Source organism: Rattus rattus, chromosome 1 (genome assembly GCF_011064425.1).
Source record: "Rattus rattus isolate New Zealand chromosome 1, Rrattus_CSIRO_v1, whole genome shotgun sequence".
Taxonomy (NCBI): Eukaryota; Metazoa; Chordata; class Mammalia; order Rodentia; family Muridae; genus Rattus; species Rattus rattus.
In genome coordinates, this window is record NC_046154.1 from 117,041,506 (window position 1) to 117,065,430 (window position 23,925).

General features: G+C 48.0%; 1 protein-coding gene across 1 annotated transcript; it reads left to right on the plus strand.

The window, feature by feature from the left end:
- Positions 1-10,362: 10,362 nt before the first annotated feature.
- Nol6 (nucleolar protein 6) lies at positions 10,363-20,208 on the plus strand. Its single transcript, XM_032905026.1, has 26 exons — positions 10,363-10,652; positions 11,054-11,254; positions 11,339-11,455; positions 12,298-12,477; positions 12,683-12,851; positions 13,072-13,206; positions 13,296-13,459; positions 13,543-13,663; positions 13,867-13,925; positions 14,006-14,107; positions 14,264-14,379; positions 14,464-14,641; positions 14,793-14,915; positions 15,088-15,236; positions 15,337-15,412; positions 15,611-15,751; positions 15,861-15,978; positions 16,053-16,207; positions 16,353-16,516; positions 16,796-16,948; positions 17,131-17,228; positions 17,868-17,992; positions 18,121-18,210; positions 18,498-18,692; positions 18,807-18,908; positions 19,097-20,208. The coding sequence occupies exons 1-26, from the start codon at positions 10,593-10,595 to the stop codon at positions 19,244-19,246; spliced, it is 3,441 nt and encodes a 1,146-aa protein (XP_032760917.1). The 5' UTR covers positions 10,363-10,592; the 3' UTR covers positions 19,247-20,208.
- The last annotated feature ends 3,717 nt before the right edge of the window (positions 20,209-23,925 follow it).

A 23,925-nucleotide genomic window follows, 5' to 3' on the forward strand; every position in this document is an offset into this window, starting at 1 on the left:
TATATCCTATTTATTTATTTTGATTTTTTTTTTTCAGATCCGGTTTCTTCCCTGTGTAGCCCTGGCCATCCTGGAACTTTCTCTGTAGACCAGGAGTCAAACTCAGGGATTTGCTTGTCTCTGCCTCCCCAGAGCTGCAATTAAAGGCCTGTAGCACCATCGCTGGCTTTGAAAGGTTGTTTCTAAATGTCAAATGTTTCCATTTCTGCTGTCTTCTTTTTCTTTAAGCAATGGGCTACTTAGTGGCAGATGCCAACATTGCAGGTCTCCATGAAGACCTGAGGATTAAGGCAGTCACCCTAGAGGTTGAGCCCAATGACATCATCCTTGGGTCCACAATCCGAGATAAGGAATGCACCCTATACAACCAGAAGCAGCTGATATTCGCTCCCAAGCAGCTGGAGGATGACCACATCTTGTCAGACTACAATACCCAGAAAGAGCCCCCGCCCCCTGCACCTGTGGGGTGGCCCTTTGCCAGCTCACACAGAAGAACATCTGGGACAACATGATCTGAACAAATGCTGCTCATTCCTGCACCCGGGTGCAGTGCAGTCTACTATCACCAGAAGTTGCACCCATAACAACCTGTACCCAAAAAAGGTGGTCAAATCAAACTGACGGCCTGCTTGACGGGACCCCAGAACTTAGTAAAGTTCCCCGTCCATCACCTGGAAAGTACATGTGCCGATCTGTTGCATTACTACGACCTGCAGCTCCTGGCTTATTTATATTTTCTTTTTACCCAGGGTCATTTTCCTATTTTATATCCTATCTTTTTTGCTTGGTTGTTTTTTTTTTTATTTGTTTTGTTTTGGGTTTTGGTTTTGGAAGACAGGGTTTCTCTGCGTAGTCCTGACTGTCCTGTCTGTAGATCAGGCTGGCCTCAAACTCAAAAAGCTCTGCCTACCTCTGCCTGCCAAGGGATTAAAGATTTGCGCCACCACTGACTAATCCATCCACTCATAACTAGAACAGTTTCTTATGCTTTTTTTCATTTTGGTGACTTAGACAATTTAAAAGAATGTGTTTTTTGCTTTTAAAATTTTATATGACGTTCATGAGTGATATATATATATATATGTATGTGTGCATTCCTGGTGCCCTTAGAAGGCATAAAAGGACATTAGCTCTCCAGGGACTGCCATTGTAAAGGGTTGTGAGATGCCATTTGGGTGCAGGGACATGAACCCAGGTCCTCTCAAAGAGCAGCCAGCACTTTTGATGGCTGAGTCATTTCTCCATCCCTGCCTTTATTTCTTATTTCTTATGGTAGTGCTGAGAATTGAAACCAGGGTCTCTGTCCTAGATAATTTTATGTCCACTTGATAACCTACAGTCATCTGAAAGGAGGCAACCTCCGTTGAGAAAATATCTTCATAGGAGCAGGCTGTAAGACATTCTCTTGATTAGTAATTGATCAGGGAGAAGCCAGCCAGTTGTGGTTGATGCCATCTCTGGGCTGGTGCTTAAGTTCTGTAAGAAAGCAGGCTGAGTAAACCAAGTTGAACAAGCCAGTAATGAGCACCCCTCCATGGCTTCTGCATCAGCTCCTGTCTTCTGGTTCCTACCCTGCTTGAGTTCCTACCCGCACCCTCACTGCTTTTGCTGATGAGCTGTTCTATGGAACTGTGAGTGAATAAACCCTTTCCTCCATAAGTTGCTTTTGGTCACGGTATTTCATCACAGCAATAGCAACCCTCACTAAGACAGCCTCCAAACTAAGGAAACATCTTACATCCATGTATATAGCCTTCAGTCATCTTGCATTTTGCTGCTTCTTTTTCAGACCCCCCCCAAAAAAAACAGGATTCCCTTTTTATTTACTTATTATTTTACTCTGTATGTGTGGTGTGTCCTGTATGTGGTGGTCAGAGACAACTTTCCGGGGCGGATTCTCTTCCTCTACAATGTGAGACCAGGGGATCAAACTTGGGCTCAACTCAGACTTGGCACCAAGTGCCTCTACCCATGAAGCTATCTCTTGCTGGCCCTCTTCTTTACGTGGGGGGGGGGGAGTTTACTATGTAGCCAAGACTGACTTCAATTAGCAGTCTCTGCCTCAGTCTCTGCAGTGTTTGATTATTATAGGAGTAGGCCACCACACTTATCTAGATCAAAAATTTAGTAGACAATCCTCAAAATTGCGATTTGTAATGTTTTCCTCATAAGCAAGAGTATTTGGGTTTTGTTTTTTTGTGAAAGAGAATGATCCCCGAGGTAAAACACCATTTGCATCACATCATACCAAGAGCACAGGACATAGTATGATTAGCCTTGTTGATGTTGACCTTGGTCGCCTGGATAAAGTAGTATGACAAGTCTTTCCACTGTAAAGTTACTCTGAGTCCCCCACCCTGTCTTTACTGTGTTGTTTGGAAGGAAGTCACTGGACAAAAATCCACTTAATGAGGTGTTTATTTATAGACAAGTTATGTTTTTGCTGTATAGACCAAGCTGTCTTATAACTCAGTATGTAAATTGGCCTAAGACAGCCTCCTGTCTCTGTCTGTCTGCCTAATTCTGGGATTACAGGCATGTGCCACCACCAAGCCTAACTTTTTTCCTCCATAGCTGAGACCTCGGTGCTTTAAAACATCATTCTTTCATACCAAGGTCATCTTTAACTATATAGTTAAAACCAGCCAGGCCGACATAGGACCCTGTCTCAAGACATTTTTTTTTTTAAAGGATAATTGGCAGGCTCCCAATTTTGTCTAGGTCATGAGACCAAGTTCTACCACTAGAATTAGAACTCCCCTCAAGGAAGGAGAATATTCTAATTAAAGCATCCTCTCCTCCCAAAATGATGACATATGCCTGGTTCTAGCTTCATTTCCTCCACTATTCAATTTAAGGACAGGAAGATTGTTGACCTAGAAACCTGGGAGATGATGTTGACACCTTTAATAGCACAGCTGTGAGTAGACAGAAAGATCACCTTCAAAGCATTTCACCCACATACAGTCACCACAGCCCCACCCTGACCTATAGGATTATAGATCCCTATACTAATCCATTGAAACATCTACCTGCATTCCTGGGCTCAAGTCATTCACAAACTCATACAGTCGGCTTCTACTCTGGGCATTTCCTAAACTGGAAAACTGGCATCTTCCTGTCTGTCTGGGTTTTATACTCAGGTCTATCCTTGTGAGTATAGAGCTGCAGTCCCATCAACTAGCCACTGTTTTAGTCTAGCCAGTGAAGACATTATAGTTTAGTAAACTGCAACTGTTTCTCACCTCTATCTCAGTAACAGTATGACATCTGATACAAAGTAGATACTTGGGCATTTAGATATTTTGTTGCTTTATTATTATTACATTTATTTATTTTGTGTAGAGAACCAGATGTAACACTAGAGTGGGGCCTGAAGGTCAGAAAACAACTTGCTGGTATAGGTTATCTTCTTCCACGGTGTGGATCTGCTAGAACTCGGGTCAGGCTTTGGGAGCCATTTTGCCAGCCTCTGTTGTTTATTAGCTTGCTTTTTGAGGCTCTTGTAGCTCAGGTCACATAAGTATTTGTTTTCAAGGACAACCAAGTGGCGGCATAATCTGTAATTTTAGCAGTACTGAATTGGAAGGCTGAAGCAGGAAGTCCAGAATTTGAGTACTTGAGCGGCTAAAACAGCAGGAGAGTTAGAGCTATCTAAGGAGGATCAGGTCAACCACGGCTACACAGCAAGATTCTGTCTCAAAACACACATACACACACTCACTCACACACACACACACACACTCACACACACACACACACTCACATACACACACACACACCACAGAGAGAGAAAGAGAGAGAGAGAGAGAGAGAGAGAGAGAGAGAGAGAGAGAGAGAGCACCAGAGCCAAGAAGATAATCAGTATCACAAAATAACACATTGAACTCCACCTTCCACTTCCATGGCTAATCTGTCTCTGGTACATAGCAGATATTTGAGACAAAAAAATCCATAATCATATTTTTCTAATATTTTTCGCATATTAGGTTCTGAAATAAAAGCCAACAGACCTAGTGATGCTCGAGGAGGGAAGAGATGGAGGTAGGTGGAGGCAGGACCCCAAGTTCAAAGCCAGCTAGAGAGTTCAAAATCAGTCTGGGCAAGTTAGGCCCTGTCTCAGTGGTAGAGCACGTGTGCAACCTGTCCACAACTACGTAGGTTCAAGGCCTGTTACTGAAAAACACAACTACCACAGCAAATGACAGGCAGAAACTACAGCATTCTCTACTGTTCCTTAATGGCAGGAAGAGACTGACTTAATTGACTGGTGCCCTCTTGTGGTCAGAAAGACAAAATACTCTCAGTCCAAGGCATCACCTGGACTGAGAACCAAGCCAGGAACTTACGTAGGCACTTCTACAGAGGCCATTAACTTTATTTCACATGAGAAAAGGCATAATCTAAACAGGTAAGAAGTACTTCATTTTTAGGATACTTAAATTTGTAAGACAGAATCTCCAGTAGCCTAGGCTGGCCTTGATCCATCTATGTAGCTGAGCATGAATTTGTGATTCTCCTGCCTCCACACACTTGGTAGAATTAAAGGGATGTACGGATATGCCCATTTTAGGAAATTTAATTGTGTTTTTTTTCTTTTCTTTCTTTCTTTCTTTTTTTTTTTTTTTCGGAGCTGGGGACAGAACCCAGGGCCTTGCGCTTGCTAGGCAAGCGCTCTATTACTGAGCTAAATCCCCAACCACTAATTGTGGTTTTTTTTTTAAACTACATTTTCTTTTATCCCAGGCTGGCTTTGCGCTTGCTATGTAGTTGAGGCTATCCTTGAACTCATGTGTCTCTACCTACAAAGTTATGGGATTGCAGGTATGCACTGCATATCCCAGCTGTCAATTTCAAATTAAAAGATTGAGTTAAAAATGTGTCTGAGTGCTTATAGAAAATATAGAAGGCCTGCATTCAACCTCCACACACCTCATGGACATCTGTTTAAAAGTTTATCTTTTGAGGTTCAAGAGATGGCTCAGCAGTCATGAGTACTGGCTGCTCTCCCAGAGGATTCCCAGCATCCACCATGGTGGCTCACAATGCTCTGTGGCTCCATTTCCAGGTGATCTGACACCTTCACATGGACATACACATAGGCAAAACACCAATATACATAAAATGCAAAATAAATTTTAAAATATTTTTATTTAGTTTTGAGGCTTACTCGTTTATTTTTCACTCAAGATGTTAACCTAAAGCCAGGTGTAGTGTGTATGATTGTCCTCCTCAAACTCAGAAGTGGAGGTAGGATACCAGAAGTTCCAGCCTAGTCTTCCCTACAGATGTTGTTCAGGAGTAACTTGGGATACATGAAACCCTGTCTCAAAAATATATGCATGGGGCTGGAGAGCCAGCTCAGTGGTTAAGAGCATGTACTAGCTTTGCAGAGGACCTGAGTTCAGCTCCCAGCCACTCACACCAGGCTGCTCAACTGCCATGAACCCAGCTCCAGGAATCTGATGCCTCCAGCCTTAGCAGGTACCTGCATTCACACCTTACAGATAAGAAGAGTGATTTCCTAAAAAGGAAAAGAAAGCCCGGCTAATCTTGGCACGAAGGAGACAGAGGCAGGCGGATCTCTATGAGTTCCAGGCCACCCTTGTCTACAGAGTGAGTTGCAGGACAGCCAGAGCTACACAGAGAAACCCTGTCTCAAAAAAGCAAAACAACCCAAGGCAGTGCTATCAGAAGCCACAGTCATCTAATGAAAGCTAGCAATTGTTAGGCTTCCGCTTGTAATAGTCCCTTTACATATAGCATCTCAGTTAAACATCACAAAATCTGTTACACGGTCATTCATTTCACTGAGTTAAAGTAAGGGTAACAGAGGTAAGATAGCAAGTTACCCAAGGTCACTCAGTTAGCAAACGGCAGGACCTTGAGTTAGCCTCAATCACCCCATCTCACAGATTTTTTGGGGGAGGAGGGGGTGTCTTTCTTGCAATGCAGCACAGGATGGCCTTGAACTCCGGCTTCAGTGGTAAGATCTCAGGTGTGCAACATTACACACAGCTGCAACCACCGCCCTTCAGTGAGATTGTGCTGTTAGCTGCTGTAATGGTCTTAGTCTAATGCGCTGACAGCTATCTGCGTACATCACAGCACCACCCACGCGGTGCCGAGAGCTCTTGTTTACTTCTTCCTCTCAGCCGTCAAGATGCTCTTGAGAAAGCCATTCATTCTTTCTTCCATTCAACAAATAACATAGTGAGTGCTTCTTGCGTGACAGGCTCTGTGCTAATTGCCTAGAATACAGCAGTGAATAAGATTCCCTGGGTATGGTGGCACATGTCTATGACACCAACATTAGGAAGATGGAGAAAGGAAGTTAAGAAACTCAAGGCCAATCTCAGTTACAAAATGAGTTTAGGGTCATTCTAGGTTACTCGGAAAAGAAGGAAGGAAGGAGAAAGGAAGGGGGAAGGAAGGAGAAGAAGTAAATAAGAGTTATTTCAAGGCACTTGCTCACCACCAAGCCTGATGGAAGGAGAGAAACAACTTCTGCAAGATGTCCTCCACATGCGTGTCAAGACACAAAATAAATGGAAAAATATAGAAACGATAAAGCAAATAATTGATTTGTGCTATTATCCAGTAGGTTTGCACTCTGCTGGCTGAAGAAGAAATAGAGACAAACAAGCAGTTAGAAAAGCTCATCGTCGGGTTGGGGATTTAGCTCAGTGGTAGAGCGCTTGCCTAGCAAGCACAAGGCCCTGGGTTCGGTCCCCAGCTCCGAAAAAAAAAAAGAAAAAGAAAAAAAAGAAAAAGAAAAGCTCATTGTTGTAGTGCTTGGGAGAGAGGGGCAAGAAGATAGGGAGTTCCAGGTCATTCTCAGCCCCACAACAACTTCGAGGCCATCCTGAGCTATGTGAAACTTTGTCACAAAAAGAACAGCAAACACACAAAAATCTCAAACAAGGTGCTTGCCTACCATGCTAGAGGCCCTGAATTGTACAAATGAAATGAAACAAACAAGTAAAACAAAAACAACAACAACAAAAACAACAGACAGGCATGGTGGTGCGTGCCTTTATTGCCAGCACTCTGGAGGCACAGGCAGGCAGATCTCTGTGATTTCAAGGACAGCCTGATTTATACAGCAAGTCAAGGAGACATGGTGAGCACCTTCCACACACACACAGACACACAGACACACAGACACACAGACACACACAGAGAGAGAGAGAGAGAGAGAGAGAGAGAGAGAGAGAGAGAGAGAGAGATCAGCTACTTGAAGTGGCTGAGGCAGGAGCCTCTCTTAGATCAAGACCAGTTTAAACAATGTAGAAAGATCCTTTATTTCAAAAAGACTCAAAAAAAAAAAAAAGGAAAGATGTAGTTACAATGACAGCAGGAAGAAGAAGAAGGTGGGAAGAGATATGACAAAATTTTGTGAGTTGGTGAAGTTATATATAACTAGATCAAAGGAACTAATCCATGAAACTGGAAGGCAAGACCATTCTTCCAGAGTTGTGGTTTATAGTCGAGACTTATGAAACTATTCAAGACACCAAGTAGGGCTGGAGAGATGGCTCAATGGTTAAGAGCACTGACTACTCTTCCAGAGGTCCTGAGTTCAATTCCCAGCAACCACATGATGGCTCACAACCATCTGTAATGGGATCTGATGCCCTTGTCTAGTGTCTGAAGACAGCTACAGTGTACTCATATACATAAAGTAAAACAATCTTTAAAAAAGACACCAGAATAATAAACAGGGCTTGACTTTTTTTTAAAGATTTATTTATTTATTTTATATGTATATGTATAAATATATGTATTTATATATTTATTTTACAGTGTATATGAGTACACTGTAGCTGTCTTCAGACACACCAGAAGAGGGCATCAGATCTTATAACAAATGGTTGTGAGCCACATGTAGTTGCTGGGTTTTGAACTCAGGACCTTTGGAAGAGCAGTCAGTGCCATCCAAATGCCATCTTTCCAGCCTGACATTTCTTATATATCTATATTACTACTTTTGCAATGATTTTGACTAAACCCAGGGCCTCTTAAATGAAAAATGCAAACTCTACCGCAAAGTTCAAACACATTTTTTTTTTTTTTTTTTTTTTTTTTTTTTTTGGATCTGGGGACCCGAACCTAGGGCCTTTGCGCTTTGCTAGGCAAGCGCTCTACCACTGAGCTAAATCCCCAGCCCCCCCTTTTAAACTTTATCCTATTTTATTTTTCAAGATTTATTTAACAGGGGCCTGGGAAGATGGGTTAGTAGTTAAGAGGACTAACTACTTTTGCAGAGTGCCTGGGTTCAGTTCCCAGCACTCACACAAGGGCTCACAACTGCCTGTCACTCCACTTCCAGGAGTCCAATACCCTTTTTAGGCTTCCAAAGTTTCCTAAACACACATGGCATATAGAACTCTCCAAGGCACAAACATTTCCATGCTCTAAAATAAATTTTAAAGATTTACTTTCAAAGCCAGCGTGGTGTGTGTGTGTGTGTGTGTGTGTTGGGGAGTACACCTTTAGTCCTAGCACTCAGGAGGCAGAGGCAAGTGGATCTCTAAATTTGTAGCCAGCTGGTCAACAGCATGAGTTCCAGGACATCCAGGACTTCATAAAGACATCCTGTTTCAAAATAATAATAATAATAATAATAATAAACACACACACACACACACACACACACACACACACACACACACACACGATTTACTTTCAAGAACGTTAAGATGGCTCAGTAGCAGGGTTGGGGATTTAGCTCAGTGGTAGAGCGCTTGCCTAGCAAGCGCAAGGCCCTGGGTTCGGTCCCCAGCTCTGAAAAAAAAAAAAAAAAAAAATGGCTCAGCAGCTAAGAGCTCTGGCTGCTCTTCCAGAGGACCTGGTTCAATTCCTGGCACCTACATGTTGATTCACATCCATCTGTACCTCTAGTTTGAGGAGATCCAAAGAACTTGTCTGGCCTCCGCCTGCACTGTGCATACATGGTGCAGAGATATACTTGAGGAATATGTATGTGCCACCACACATAAAATAAAACAATTACAATTACTTGCATGGTCTATGTCTACAAGCTACAGTCAGGAGTCAGATGCAGATGAAACTGTGAGATCCAGGCCAGTCATGGGTGCATAGTGAGACACTTTAAAAAATTATTTGCATGTAGGTATGTGTACCACGGGAGTGCTTGGTGCCAAAGGATTTCCTAGAACTGGAGTTACAGGTAGCAGTTGTAAGCCCCAATGCTGCATGGGTGCTGGGAACCAAATCTAAGCCCTCTCTGCGTGGAGTGCTTTTAGGGCCTTGGTCATGTCTCCAAGGTGGAATTATTTTTTGTTGTTGTTTTGCAAACACTACCACCACCACCACCCCTTAAGTATACTTTCATGTGTGTGTGTGTGTGTGTGTGTGTGTGTGTGTGTGTGTGTGTGTGTGTGTGTGTGTAGGCACACAGGTATCACATGAATGCATTGTGGAAGTCAGAGGACAGCTCCCAGAAATCACTTTTCTCCTACCACTGTGGGTTCCAGGACTTAGTGGAGGCTACTTTTACCTACAGTGTGGTCTCCTCATTCCTAAGGTGCCAACTCTTGACCTCCTTCTCCTCCCTGATACTCCTCTCTGCTTTATTTTATCTTACTGTGTAGTTCTTGCTGGCCTTGAACTCAGAGATCTGCCTGCCTCTGCCCTGCACTGAGTACATCTATATTCCACTGGATTTATTTATTTATTTATTGAGCCTGGCTATCGTTAGATAGTCTTGGCTGGTCTGAAACTCCATGTAGACTAGGTAGGCCTTGAGCTCAAAGAGATCTGCCTGCCTTTCTCCTAAGTGCTAGGATTAAAGGGGTAAGGACCATCACACCTTGGCCTAGATATGCTTAATTGTAAAAGGTAGAAGCCAACGTGACATTTTGAGTGTCCCTCATAGTTCAGGCTCAGCCTCGTGAATATTATTGGGATGAGCCTCCATGCCCAGTTCCAAGTAGTTTTGTAAAATAATATATAAATAAAGGTAAATTGGCAAAGTATTTAGAACTTCGCTATTACGATGTTTCTGTGGTTAAAGCGTTAGTGTTTGAATAAGTTATCTTACATTTTAAGAAGGAAAAGCTGGAGAGAAGCTATGTTAGAATTTTAGATACTTGAACTAAACCTGGCTGTGAAAACAGAAAAAAAAATTCAAGATATATTTTGGAGGTAGAAGTCACATAACTTGCCCATAAACACCGTAAGTTAGATGCGGATAACAGCTAGTGAAAACAAACATTAAAAACAAAAACAAAAACCAACAACACCGGAAGCTAAAGCAAGCCCCCGCCCCTTCCTTTCAGGAAGTGAGGAAAAGAAAGCGACCAGCTCGAGTTCCAAGCGCTTCCGGTTTAATGCTGCGTAGGGGCTGTAAATCGGCGGACCTTGTTTGGTTCCTCCCACAATGGGCGGATCCCTTCGAACAACTGACCAATAGTGAGCGAGATGGCGAACACTGGCCCAATGGTCCTGCAGTGGGTGGGGCCTGTGGAAGGGGTTTGTGCCCTGGAGTTGGCGTTTAGGCCCACGTGGGGAGCTACGGGTTAGATCCGTCTTAAATCCCTAGTGTTGGAGAGAGACCTGCTGTGAAGATGGGACCAGCCCCCGCCGGACAGCAACAGCGCGGGTCCACTTCAACTGGGGAGCCAGAGGTTGGTTGCTCAAAATGTGCGTTATTTTGGCTACAGATAGTCAGGCCTGATTGCTAGCCCGTGAGGGACTTCAGGCCGGCCCACTATGGAGGAATCGTGTTTCCACCTTTTTTTTCTGATCTAGATTACTGGAAAAAATAATTTTAGGGACGCTATCCCTAGCAAGATCTGGTTAGAGCAGGAGTAGAGGTGATCTTTCAGTGGGCGTCAGATTTTTATAAAACTCGGGGTAACCATCACTGAGAGAAATCTGACAGCATGAGGATGCAGTCCTGCTTAGACCTGACTGAGTTTATTAGACATGGCCAGAACTAGAGTAGATAAAGCCTTTACCCACAAACTTTAGTCAACGGATACAGATACCCCCGATTTCACGTGGGTTTTTGTCTCTTTGGTCATAGGTGATGGAACGTGCCTTAGAAGGCTTGGGCAAAGAGAAGGCATCCTCAAGAAAGCGTGCCAAAGCAGAAGCACCCGCAGAAGGCCTCCCTCAGCCAGTGAAGCTCAGTCGGGAAGAGCTGTACAAGGAGCCTACAAATGAAGAGCTGAATCGCCTCCGCGAGACGGAGATCTTGTTCCACTCCAGCTTGCTTCGTTTACAAGTACGTGGGTGCGCCAGGGCATAGGTTAGAGGAGTTTACATGGGGTCCTGAGGCTCATAGATTCTTCCCTTCCCTCTCCTAAAGGTGGAGGAGTTACTAAGGGAAGTCAGACTGTCAGAGAAGAAGAAAGAGAGGATTGATGCTTTCCTGAAGGAGGTCATCAAGCGGATCCAGAAAGTTCCCTCAGTCCCTGAGGCTGAGGTAAGACAGATAGCCTTGGGAACAGTGTGTCGTGTGACACTCTTTGCTGTTTTCCTAAGAAATCGGTTACTAAGGAAGTCATTCTCACTGCAACAAGACTCAACCAGGACACAGGTCATGCACTGACCTCTCAACAAACATATGTGTCTTGTACAAATTTTGTAGGTTTTGTTTGTTTGAACAGGGTCTGGCTGGCCTTGAACTCCTAATAGTCCTGCACAGTTCCCAAGGACTGAGATTGAGGGCCTGAGCCACATTTTTTTTTTTTTTTTTTTTTTTTTGGTTCTTTTTTTTTCGGAGTGGGGACCGAACCCAGGGCCTTGCGCTTCCTAGGCAACCGCTCTACCACTGAGCTAAATCCCCAACCCCACATTTTTTTTTTTAAATATAGGGTCTTAATTAACTCTGTAATCCATGTTGTCCTCAAACTGGTGGTAATCCTCCTGCTTCAGCCTCCTGAGTGCTAGGATTGTAGTTGTGAACCTTTACTTCCAACCAAAAATGAGTATTTTGTGTATTTATTATTTGGGACAGGGTCTCATATAACCCAGGCTGGCCTTGAACTTGATTGCTGTGTGGTCAAGGGAGACCTTGAATTTCTGGTCTTCCTGCCTTCCCAAATGCTGGGGTTGCAGGTGGGAGCCACCGTTCCTAGAAATGGGTAACAGTAGGAATAAATTATGGTGGCTTAGATGTCCATAGAGCTGTCTTCACAGAGGGAGGAGGTGCTTATGGAAGATTGTGAGTTCTAGTTTTTAACATATTGGCATGCTGTCTACTAGACATCAGGGGCTTCGAGGAAACCAATAGAATCTGTATGTCTCCTGCTTCTGTCCTCACAGCTCACTGACCAGTCATGGCTCCCAGCTGGGGTCCGAGTGCCCCTCCACCAAGTACCCTACGCTGTGAAGGGCTCCTTCCGCTTCCTGCCTCCATCCCAGATCACTATTGTGGGCAGCTACCCTCTGGGTACTTGTATGCGACCAGATATCAATGTGGATGTGGTCCTGACCATGCCCAGGGTAAGGCCCGTGGTTTGGGGATATAGAGGCCCAGCAAAGGTTCCCTTTGGGACTTTGTGGTCTTTGTCTGGAAGTTGGATGTGCCCCTCCTGTTGTTTTCGACAGTGAAAAAGCCCCCTAGGACTTAGGCCCCGTTTCGACCCAGTCCCCAGTTCCATGGACACTTGCGTGTCTGACCTTTTCTCCTCTTCCCTGACTCCTCCAGGAAATCTTACAGGACAAAGATGGGCTGAACCAGCGCTACTTCCGCAAGCGGGCCCTTTACCTGGCTCACTTAGCCTACCACCTGGCCCGCGATCCCCTCTTTGGCAGCGTTCGCTTCTCTTACCCCAGCGGATGCCACCTAAAGCCCTCACTGCTACTGCGGCCACACGGTGGGAGTCACTCTCTGGGCTTAGTGCAGAGTATGGGATGGTAAATCTGGAGCGGGAGTATGAAGTCCTCAAGGTCTAGGGGAGTAGGAGTAGAAGCCTCAAGGCTAGGAGGCCTCGTTCTAAGGTGGGAAGTCATGGGTAACCAAGTACGAGGGGGTGCTAAGGGGATCCCTCTGATTCCAGGAGTTGTAGAATCTCAACATTCCGTGTCTCTCCCCAGGGAAGGATGAGCGCCTGGTTACTGTACGCCTGTATCCGTGCCCCCCTTTGGACTTCTTCCGCCCTTGCCGCTTGCTGCCAACCAAGAACAATGTGCGCTCTGCCTGGTACCGAGGGCAGAGCTGTCCAGATTATGGTGAGCAGCACTGGTGTTGGGATGCGTTGGTGGACAAGGGTTTGGTGGAGCCTTCTCTTCTATAGCCTCTCCTTGTGTTCCCTCTACAGCTAGCTTAGAGCCTCCTACCCCCCACTATAACACCTGGATCCTGCAGGATACAGCTTTTGAGGCTCACATGCACTTGCTGTCCAGTGTGCTGGCCTCTGCCCAGGGGCTGAAGGACGGTGTGGCGCTTCTGAAGGTTTGGCTGAGGCAGCGGGAGCTGGACAAGGTGAGCTGGGTGTGGCCTGGTTTCCTCGCCTCGTTGCGTGATGACTTGCTTCTGAGCTCAGTTCAGTCATGCCTCTCTTTCAGGGCCTGGGTGGATTTAATGGATTCCTTATCTCCATGCTGGTTGCCTTCCTCGTGTCTAAACGAAAGATCCATACCACCATGAGCGGCTACCAGGTCCTGAGAAGTGTCCTGCAGTTCCTGGGTGAGGCAACTAGACAGGACAGGACAGGGTTCTCTCATTCTACCAGCGCTCCGTTAGTTTGTTGTCCCCAGATAGAGGAGAGAACTGAATCCGACGTGACAGGAAGTCGTGACCCAGGCTGAGGGAGGCAGGGAGGGTATCGCTATGGCTTGATCCCAAAAGGACCTTCTAACACAATGCCTACCTTCTCTGGTTCACTCCAGCCACTACAGATCTGACGATCAATGGAATCAGTTTCTCTCTCAGCTCAGATCCCTCCTTGGTGAGTTAGGTAAGGGCAGGTGTGTGCTGTGGGACCTGCAGGTAAAGCTCAACCCTGATTGGCTTCTCTCTGCCACCCAGCCGTCCGTGGCTGACTTCCACCAGCTTTTCGCCGCTGTGTTTGTGGACCCATCAGGCCGCCTCAACCTCTGTGCGGATGTTACAGCTTCCACTTACAACCAGGTACCAACAGGTTTTCCTGCCCCTGGATCGTCCATGGCTTGGCTCAGGCATTCTGTGTCTGTGCCAGGACCACAGAAACTCCCGTCCAAAGCAGAGTTGGACCGTGGCCCTCTCGGCCAATGATGTTGTGTTGTGACCTCCTTACCCTGTGGCCAGGTGCAGTATGAGGCAGAGCTGTCTATGGCATTGCTGGACAGCAAAGCTGACGACGGGTTTCAGCTGCTCTTGATGACGCCCAAACCCATGATCCAGGCTTTTGACCACGTGGTCCAGTGAGTTTAGGGTGACACTGGGCCATTAGGGGGAGTCACGGACCTAGTGGCTTCTAATATTCCTCTTTGTCCCGTGCCCTTCAGTCTCCGTCCACTGAGTCGTCTGCAGGCAGCATGTCACCAGCTGAAGCTTTGGCCAGAGTTGCAGGACAACGGCGGGGACTATGTTTCGGCGGCTTTGGGCCCACTGACCAACATCTTGGTGCAGGGTCTGGGGTGCCGGCTGCATCTGCTGGCTCATTCCCGGCCCCCAGTCCCAGAGGTGAGACACGGGTGGACTGGGAAGTTTGTGGGGTTCCAGAAGGGCTGGATCCAGGGGTCCAAAGGGACACACAGCATGCTGCCCAGCTGGTTGGCTTCCAGACTAGGCTTGGGGACTTTAGGGTTGAAATCAACCTGTTTACCTCCTACAGTGGGCTATCAACCAGGATCCCCCGAAGCACAAGGACGCTGGGACCTTGACTCTGGGATTGCTCTTCCGGCCCGAGGGACTGACCAGCGTTATTGATCTTGGCCCAGAGGCTGACAGGCCTGAGGTGTGGAACCCCGACCTGCCTGTGGGGTGGAGTGGGTGGACCACGCTCATGCTACCCAAGCTGAGGCCTGTCTTCACGGCCTTCTCGGGCATGTTCTCAGTCCAGCCCTCTGTCACTGAACTGTGCCCCGGCTCATTTCCTTGATCTCTTCCCATCCCTTCCTTCCTTCCAGGCCGCTGAATTCCGTCAGTTCTGGGGATCCCGCTCGGAGCTCAGACGTTTCCAGGATGGAGCCATCCGGGAAGCTGTGGTCTGGGAGGCAGAATCTCTGTCTGAGAAGCGCCTTATTCCTCACCAGGTGGTCACCTACCTCTTGGCACTGTGAGTGTTAGCATTGTCACACCAGGAGGTTGCTGTGGTCAGGGCAGCCATTTTCAACAGGCATAGCCCCTGATACCCTCATTGTATCTGTGCTCTTCAGCCATGCTGACATCCCGGACACCTGTGTCCACTATGTGGGTGGCTTCCTCGATGCATTGATCCAAGGCCCCAGAGAGGTAAGCCAGTGAGTGATTGTGGAGTAGTGCTTGTGGCAAGACTGGAAGGAACCCCTTTCTACCCCAGCTAGGTTGCATCTCCTGGTGTCCAGCAGGGGGCGCCCCGATCCTGCCATAACCTGAGTCACTGCAGGCTCCTAGGTGGTGCTGGGCTTTTGTAAGACCCAGACTTCCTCCTGAGTGTCTTCTCTTCATCAGATTTCCAGCACAGGTGAGGAGGCCCTGGCATTGGCTGTGCGCTGCTATGATGACCTCAGCCGCCTGCTCTGGGGGCTGGAGGATCTCCCACTCACTGTGTCTGCCGTTCAGGGCGCTCACCCAGTGCTGCGCTATACAGAGGTAAGGTGCAAGAGGGCAGGGAGTCCTTTTTGGTTAGTTCCCCCATCCCAGCCTCCTGCCTCTGGGCCGTCCCTCCCTGTCAAAGTCACTGTCCTCATTTCTTCTACAGGTGTTCCCCCCAGCTCCAGTTCGACCTGCCTATTCTTTCTATAACCGCCACCAAGAGCTGGCCTCACTGTTGCCCCGGCTGGATAAGCCCTGCCCAGCCTATGTGGAGCCTATGACTGGTAAGAGGGTCCTTGGGAGAGAGTGGGAACGGCAGCAGGCTGCAGTGTCTGACCTCTCACCCTCTGTTCTTCAGTGGTTTGTCACCTGGAGGGCAGCGGGCAGTGGCCTCAGGACGCAGAGGCCGTGCAGCGGGTCCGCGCTGCCTTCCAGCTGCGCCTGGCAGAGGTGTTGACCCAGCAGCATAGACTACAGTGCCGTGCCACTGCCACACACACTGACGTCCTCAAGGTCAGGCTGGGGCAGGGTGGGAGGCTCCAGGGCCATCAGGGTTTGCAGGACTGTGTGGGTCGTGGACTGGGGCCCAGAGACCCCAGCAGCAGTGCACTCCAAGTGCTCTTGCCATCCCTTCCCTTTGCTGCGTCTTCTCCCACAGGGTGGGTTTGTGTTTAGGATCCGAGTGGCCTATCAACGGGAGCCACAGATCCTGAAGGTGGTGCGGAGCCCCGAGGGGATGATCTCTATGAGAGACACACCTGCCTCCCTCCGCCTTGAGAGAGACACCAAGCTGCTGCCCTTGCTCACCAGTGCCCTGCATGGGTAAGGTTACATGTGCGAGCTCTTCTTGGATGTAGGCCTCCTCCTGCCCCCATTCTGCTTTCCTGGCTACCACACTCTGGGAGGCAGGACAGCATAATATCTCATTTGTAAACTGGTAGCAACATTAGTAATAACCTCCCAGGTATTTGCCCGGAGAGCATGGGAGAAGATATGTAACACACGTGGCAGTGCTAGCAGAGGTCAAGCGACTGGCTGTGTGTCTGACACTGTTTGGGGCTCCGGGTTCCCAGGTCTCACTGCCAGCCCTTCCTCCCCCAGACTCCAGCAGCAGTACTCATCCTTCTCAGGTGTGGCTCGCCTGGCCAAGCGATGGGTGCGTGCCCAGCTTCTAGGCGAGGGCTTCACTGATGAGAGCCTGGATCTGGTGGCCGCTTCGCTCTTCCTCCACCCTGAGCCCTTCACCCCTCCCAGGTAATAGCTTCTGCACTTCCCTTAGCCAGGAAGTTGCTCTTGTGATGCAGTCTTTACTCTAAACAGGGGTGGGGGTGAGGGTGGGGTGACTGAGTACACCATAGGGTGTTTTCAGATATTTCCTCAAACTTCAATGATTGGGGACATCAGGCCTCAGATGCTGTCTCATTCTCTCTGCTCAGTGTCCCCCAGGTTGGCTTTCTTCGGTTCCTTTACCTGATCTCTACCTTTGATTGGAAGAACAACCCTCTTATTGTCAATCTCAACAGTGAGCTGACTGGTAAGTGGTAGGACTCAGATCAGACCACTGGAAGAACTTCCCTGTGTAGATGGCACAGTAAGTCTAAGATGGTCTCCCTGTAAGTTTGTCTGGGAACCCTCCCTCATCCCAGATATCTAAGCATAAAAGCTTTGCCTATGTGGTCCATGACAAAATTACTACCCAGGGGTCTGTGGGGAAAGGGGAGAGCAAAGGAATGCTTCTTGAACTCTAGGTGAGAGGCCTTGTGTAGGGAGCCAGGAAGTTAGACTATTTGCCCACACCTTGGGATTGTTGATTTCCCATTGTAATCTTAGGAGCTCTTGGGTCTCAGCAGAAAGCTGGGTGTCAGGTTCCTAATTCTGCACCAGGTGTGTGAGAACCCAGGATGAGGGGGGGCTTGGGCAGGCCTCAGCAGGCCAGGGACTAGTCTGGGGGTGACAAGCAGTGGAAAATTCTGCCTTGGGGCTGAAGCTGGGAGATTAGCACCACACCCCATTAACTTGAATGTGGTGTCCCTTTTATAACCTCTGTTCTTTGGGAGAGAGTATTGGACAGTCCCTGTGATGGGCAGTTGCTGGGTTCACAGAGGGTGGGTTGGGGGACTGAGGCAGGAATGGTCTTTTGGGGAGGCTGATGTAGCATCCCTGTCATCTCTAGCTGAGGAACAGGTGGAGATTCGAAGTAGTTTCCTGGCAGCTCGAACACAGCTCCCAGTCATGGTCATCGTTACCCCCCAAGACCGCAGAAGCTCTGTGTGGACACAGGATGGACCCTCTGCCCAGGTTCAACCCCTTACCTGTCCCTAAATTAATGAATTAGCTTGCTTGTTTGTTTTACCCAAAGAGGAAAGTAGGCCCAGCCTAAGCCAGGAGAAGCGTGGTCAGTCTTGGTGTGGTTTTCTGTGCCCCAGATCCTTCAGCAGCTTGTGAGCCTGGCGGCTGAAGCCCTGCCCATCCTGGAAAAGCAGCTGATGGATCCCCGAGGGCCTGGGGACATTAGGGTAAGAATCTGACTCAGAGCAACTCCTAGGCCTGAAGTTCACAGTTCAAGAGGCCTAGTCGCTCGCTCTGTATGGCAAGACTAAGTACCAAGAAGGCTTTGAAGTTGCCATGGTGCCTGGTGGGGTAGCCTGGTGGGCGTCCTGGGCGTCCTTCTGGACTCAGGCCGACCCTGGCTGGTCTCTCTGGAGTTCGCTCTTCTTGTGTTCACGAGGCCTACGGTCTCTAATGCATGGCTGGATGCCAGGGGGAATGAGGACTTGGAAGGGTAACTTAAAGGCTTCCTTAGACAGTGTTCCGGCCACCCTTCGACATGTATGATGTGCTGATCCACCTGACTCCCCGCCACATCCCCCGGCACCGCCAAGCTGTGGACCCTCCCGCCGCTTCCTTCTGCCGTGGTCTGGTCACTGAGCCCGGGCCTTCGTCTCTGATGCCCGTCCTGGGCTACGATCCCCCTCAGCTCTATCTGGCACAGCTCAGGGTAAGGTCTTAGAGGACTGCCTGGCCTGGGGAGTGTGGCCTGGGGAGTGTGGAGCTGCAGCCATGGAGGGGTCCTCAGGTACTGCTGTAACGCACTTGCACCCGTCCTTTCTAGGAGGCCTTTGGAGACCTGGCTCTTTTCTTCTATGACCAGCATGGTGGAGAGGTGATTGGCGTTCTCTGGAAGCCCAGCAGCTTCCAGCCCCAGCCCTTTAAGGTATGCAGACCAGTGACACTGTCATGTGGTGCCTGGTGTGTACATGTGGGTCTCGGTGGGTCTGCATTTCAGGGTGCCCTGGGTCAAATGTATGTATTGGGCTTATATCTTTTGACACTGCCTTAACCGTGCATCTCATGGTGTGCCTTTGTGACATTTCAACTCAAATTTGCTATCTGATTCTTCAGGCCTCCAGCCTAAAGGGACGCATGGTGGTGTCTCGAGGTGGGGAGTTCGTGACGGTGCCCAACATAGAAGCGATCTTGGAGGACTTTGCTGTGTTGGGCGAAGGCCTGGTACAGGCTGTAGAGGCCCGAAGTGAGAGGTGGACTGTGTGATTCTGACCTTGGGACAAGCAGTAGGTGGGCCATGGGATGTTGGACCTGTGGAGCAGCATGTCAGTGGGGCAGCCACCCTCGGTGCAGTATGGACGCCTGATGAACACATTGAATCCCCCATCCCCAGAGGACGCCCTCCGAGATTTTCAGTCTGATGCATCAGCTCTGGGACAGAGGCCATGGTGTCCTGTGTCCCCTACACCTGACTATCCAGATTCCCAGAGGAGGAGACCGAGTCAGCTCCCAGGGAACTGAATCCATGAGATCCATCTGCCCATCCATCCTGAGTCAGCCTGAACTGGTTTTCTTTTTGTTTTCTCACCACCTGCATCTTCCCTCTGGCAGGACTGATGTGTCAGATGGCACCGTGCCTTTCCTTGTTGCTACTTCCAGCCTGTAGATTGGACCTCAAAGAAGCTGTGGCCCCTCCTGGGGGTCGGCACCAGCACTGAGCAGTGGGAGGGGGCTGAGTGTGTATGAGTGGAACCCACTGAACAGGCACAGTGCCCTAAGGGTAGCAACAGTGGAAAAGACATAGACCAGGTAGTCCTGGGTGGACGGAGTTTAGGGGTCTCTGGTCCAGAAGAGAGACAGAAAGCTGGGCGCTGCAGACGAGCCTTTTTTGAGTTCTACCCACCCCTGCTGCTGTCTGTGGTTCCCCATTACTGTGCCAAGCTCTGAGGGAAGCAGGATGCTACCTCTCAGCTTGGTCCACGTCCCCTTCTGGCAGCCACTCCCTCCTTTTCTCCCCTAATCCTGACTGGTTTTTTTTTTAGACTCAGCTCAAATAGCACCCCTCCTAGTCCCTGCCCTCACCTCCACCCCTCTCTCCCTTCTGTGAACTGTGAGCTGTGAATGCGATTACCCCTGGTTGAGTTCACTTGGCAGGCATGCGTACCAGCATGCACCTTCTGTTGTCCTGAACTCTGATTTAGAGTAAATTGCTTAATTCCTTCTGGGTACCCGACTTGTCTTCTCTCGCGATTTCAGCCGGGTCTGTGAGGAAGCTCTGTGAGGACAGGCAGACGCTGAGCGCGGACAGATGACTTGCTGTTTCTCACAGCACCTAGAGTGAGGCTCACAGCTGTGTGGAAGGGTAGCCCCAGCCCAAGCAGATGGAGGCGGGGGGCACCACCACAGGGCCACAAAGAAAGGAGTCAAACCTTGGACTATGCTGTGAGCAGGCAAGGTGGTGAAAGAAAGCCTAAGACTAATTGGGTGTAGTGTGTCATGCTTTTAATCCCAGCACTATGGAGGCAGGGGCAGGAGGCGCTCTTGAGTTGGAGGCCAGCCTTGTCTACAGAGTGAGTTCCAAATTGGAGGTCAGTCTGAGCTACTGAGACCAAAAGCAATGGCGACCCAGTTTGTATGAAGATGGACTTTAAAAAACCTGAAGGTCTGGCAGTAAGGCTCAGCAGGTAAAGGTGTCGGACACCTGTGTCCCATCCTTGGATTCATGGTGGAAGAATTGTTTCAGTGCTTGGGGAGGCAAAAGCAGGCAGATTTGTGAGTTCGAGGGTTTACAGGGTGAGTTCCAGAACAGTTAGGGCCATACAGAGAAAAATGTTGTCTCAAAAATCAAAACAAAAAGATGGGGTTGGTTTGATCTCAGCAGTTAGAAGGTGGATCTCTGAATTCCAGGCCAGACTGGTCTTTAAAAAAAAGGGAGAAAGAGAATCCACTCCTCTAAGTTGTCTTCTGACCTTTACCTATCATACACTTTCGTAAACACAAATAAATGTAACAGCAACAACAAAGGCCTGAGATTTAAAAAGTGATTTATTACATGTATGAATGCATACTAACACTTAACACTGTTAGGTGCTGGCTTCTACACTTTTTCTTAGACTTTTGAGACAGTTGTATGTAGCCCAGGATGGCCCTGAACTCAGTGTATAAGTGAATTCTCCTGCTACCTCCCAAATGCTGGGATGGTGGGTACGTGTCATCATGCCTGGCTTGGCTTCCGTATTTTATGTGTGGAAATGTGGTTATATAATCATTACCAGCCCTATAAAGGAGATACTCCTCCCCCACCCCCCCTTTTAAGGTAAGGTCTCTCAAGTGAGTCCTGGAACTCACTCTGTTGACCAGGCTGGGGCAACTCAGAGATCCGCCTGCCACTGCCTCCCAAGTGCTGGGATTAAAGGTCGGCACCACCACTTTGACCTCCATTCTGCATGAGGATTCAGGCTCAGCGCTGGGTGTGGCCAGTTGTGTAGGGACTTGGGTGGGTGGCAGGTGAGCATCACGAGAAGCCACATTCAGGGACTCTGGTCTCCTCTTTTACCTTTGTGGTCTTTATTCTGTCCCTGCTGTCGTTAGACAGCTCCGCCCAGACTTGAACTGATTACGTACATCTCTGCTCCGTGGTGCGCTTGTGAAGAAGCATCTGTGTGCTGTAGTTCACATCACTTACAAGGCTCTGTAGCCATGGTCTGGTCACCTCTGACTTGTCTCTGCCCCTTTTGCCCTTGGTTCCTGTAAGTTCCTCTGGCCTCATTTCAAAACCATTCTGCTTTACCCCCAGAGCCTCGGGTCCTTGTACAAATGCAGTTGTTGGGAGGGGAGGGATGGGTAGTGTGCCCTGTAGCATGTGGTACTAGAGGCTTAGGTACCAGTGCCACCAGGGCTTGGGCCACCTTTCGGCTTGGTTCACTCCTGCCATCTACATGCAGTGCCCTCTGCATGCCCAAGTGGTAAGGGAAGACGCCGAGATCTCAGAAACCTTCCTTAACCACTCCTTCCTGTACACTGCTCTTGCCAGACACAGAGCAGGAAGCCTAAGCTTTCATCTAAATCCCTCACATGGCAGCTCCAACCTGTTTTCAAGAAAAGAGGTGGCACTGCCCTAGCTCCTTGCCGTGGTACAGGATGACAGTTGCTTGGGCATTCATGTCTCAGTCCGCTGAGGCATCTGAAGGGGGAGCTTTTGTTTTGGGTTTTTGGGTGTTTTTTTTGTTGTTGTTGTTTGTTTTTAAGATTTATTTTTATATATGAGTACACTGTAGCTGTCTTCAGATACACCAGAAGAGGGCATCAGATCCCATTACAGATGGTTGTGAGCCACCATGTGGTTGCTGGGATTTGAACTCGGGACCTCTGGCAGAGCAGAGGGTGCCCTTAACTACTGAGCCATCTCTCCAGCTCCCAAGCTGTTCAGGTTTTGATTGAGGTTTGGAGATAGGAGCTAGGACCTGGAGGAGAGAGGAAGAAAGAAGTGGGAGAAGGGAGAAGGAGAGAAGAAAGGGACCTCGACTCTGAGAAACACCTTGTAGACAGAAAACCTTGCAGACGCTAGAGCATCCCCTTGGATGGGGAGTCTGATCATGGCGTGATGGATGTATCTGTCCCTCATGCACGAGGGTTACGTGCATACATCTATGTGCCTGTGTCTGTGTACACAGGGCTTGTTTTTGCCTTCACAAGCAATCGCTGCCAATGAGGAGATCTGGGCTTGAGGAGTGTAGGGAGCCGGCCAGCCTGGGATGGTTTGAAACTGGATGTAGAGGTAGTTTTAAAGACTGGTGGCTCTGACCTTCTAGCTCTCCAACTGTACCGAACGCTTGTTGATAACTTTCTGGCTAATTTTATGGTTAAAAATCACTGGCTTGGGGTTGGGGATTTAGCTCAGTGGTAGAGCGCTTGCCTAGCAAGTGCAAGGCCCTGGGTTCGATCCTCAGCTCTGCCAAAAAAAAAAAAAAAAAATTACTGGCTTGGGTTGGGGATTTAGCTCAGTGGTAGAGTGCTTGCCTAGCAAGCGTAAGGCCCTGGGTTCGGTCCCCAGCTCTGGAAAAAAGAAAAAGGAAAAAGAAGAAGAAGAAAAAAAATCACTGGCTTGGGCCATTAATACCTGTTGCCTAGCATTGGGGAGCTAAGTTAAAAAAAAAAAATATATATATATATATAGATAGATAGATAGATAGATAGATAGATAGATATCACTCCCTTCTAAGAGGCTGGTTAACTCTTTGTGAACCAGAGAGGAAGGAAAGGAAAAAAATTAAGATGCTTTATATAGGCAAATGTGTACATATACATATACATTCATCTTTACACTTTCATTCACATTCTCATTTACACAGTCACATATTCTCATTTATATAGTCACAGCCCAACCACCTGTCTCATACACTTCACAAGTATTCATGCATACTTACATACATATACACATACCTACACACATACATACAGACATACATTTGGATGGATGGATGGATGGATGGATGGATGGATGGATGGATGGATGGATGGATGGATCGATGGATGGATGGGGCAGAGCTTCCCAAGTCAAACAGTTCAACCAGAAATTGTATTTCTTTTTCTCTGGCTTTTTTTTTTTTTTTTTTAACTTCTTAGACAAAAATGTTCTTTAGAAAATTACCTCAGAGATACAATGTTACATAAAAAAGGGAGTTTCAGAAGGATGCTGATAGAACTTCAGAGCAGTGTTTCCTTTTGTAGGTTAGTTATAAGTTCAGAGCAACAGTTTTTACACGGCCTTGCCTTGTCAAGGTACACACCTGTGGCCTTATCCTTGGACCTAAATGTTTTTCCTTGAACACAAATTCTTCCCCGAGCCTATTTCTCTCTTCAGTGTAATTATTTAAAACTCATTGTATTTCTTATTATGCAGCATTTATTACTATATGAAGAGTGGACACATTCTAGTCTTGATT

Bases quoted from the DNA above. Each gene is read 5' to 3' on its own strand.
- Nol6 (XM_032905026.1), top strand. From the start codon at position 10,593: ATGGGACCAGCCCCCGCCGGACAGCAACAGCGCGGGTCCACTTCAACT. The intron at 13,460-13,542 runs GTGAGCTGGGTG...CCTCTCTTTCAG, and splicing joins GGCAGCGGGAGCTGGACAAG to GGCCTGGGTGGATTTAATGG. The intron at 16,208-16,352 runs GTCAGGCTGGGG...CTTCTCCCACAG, and splicing joins CACACACTGACGTCCTCAAG to GGTGGGTTTGTGTTTAGGAT.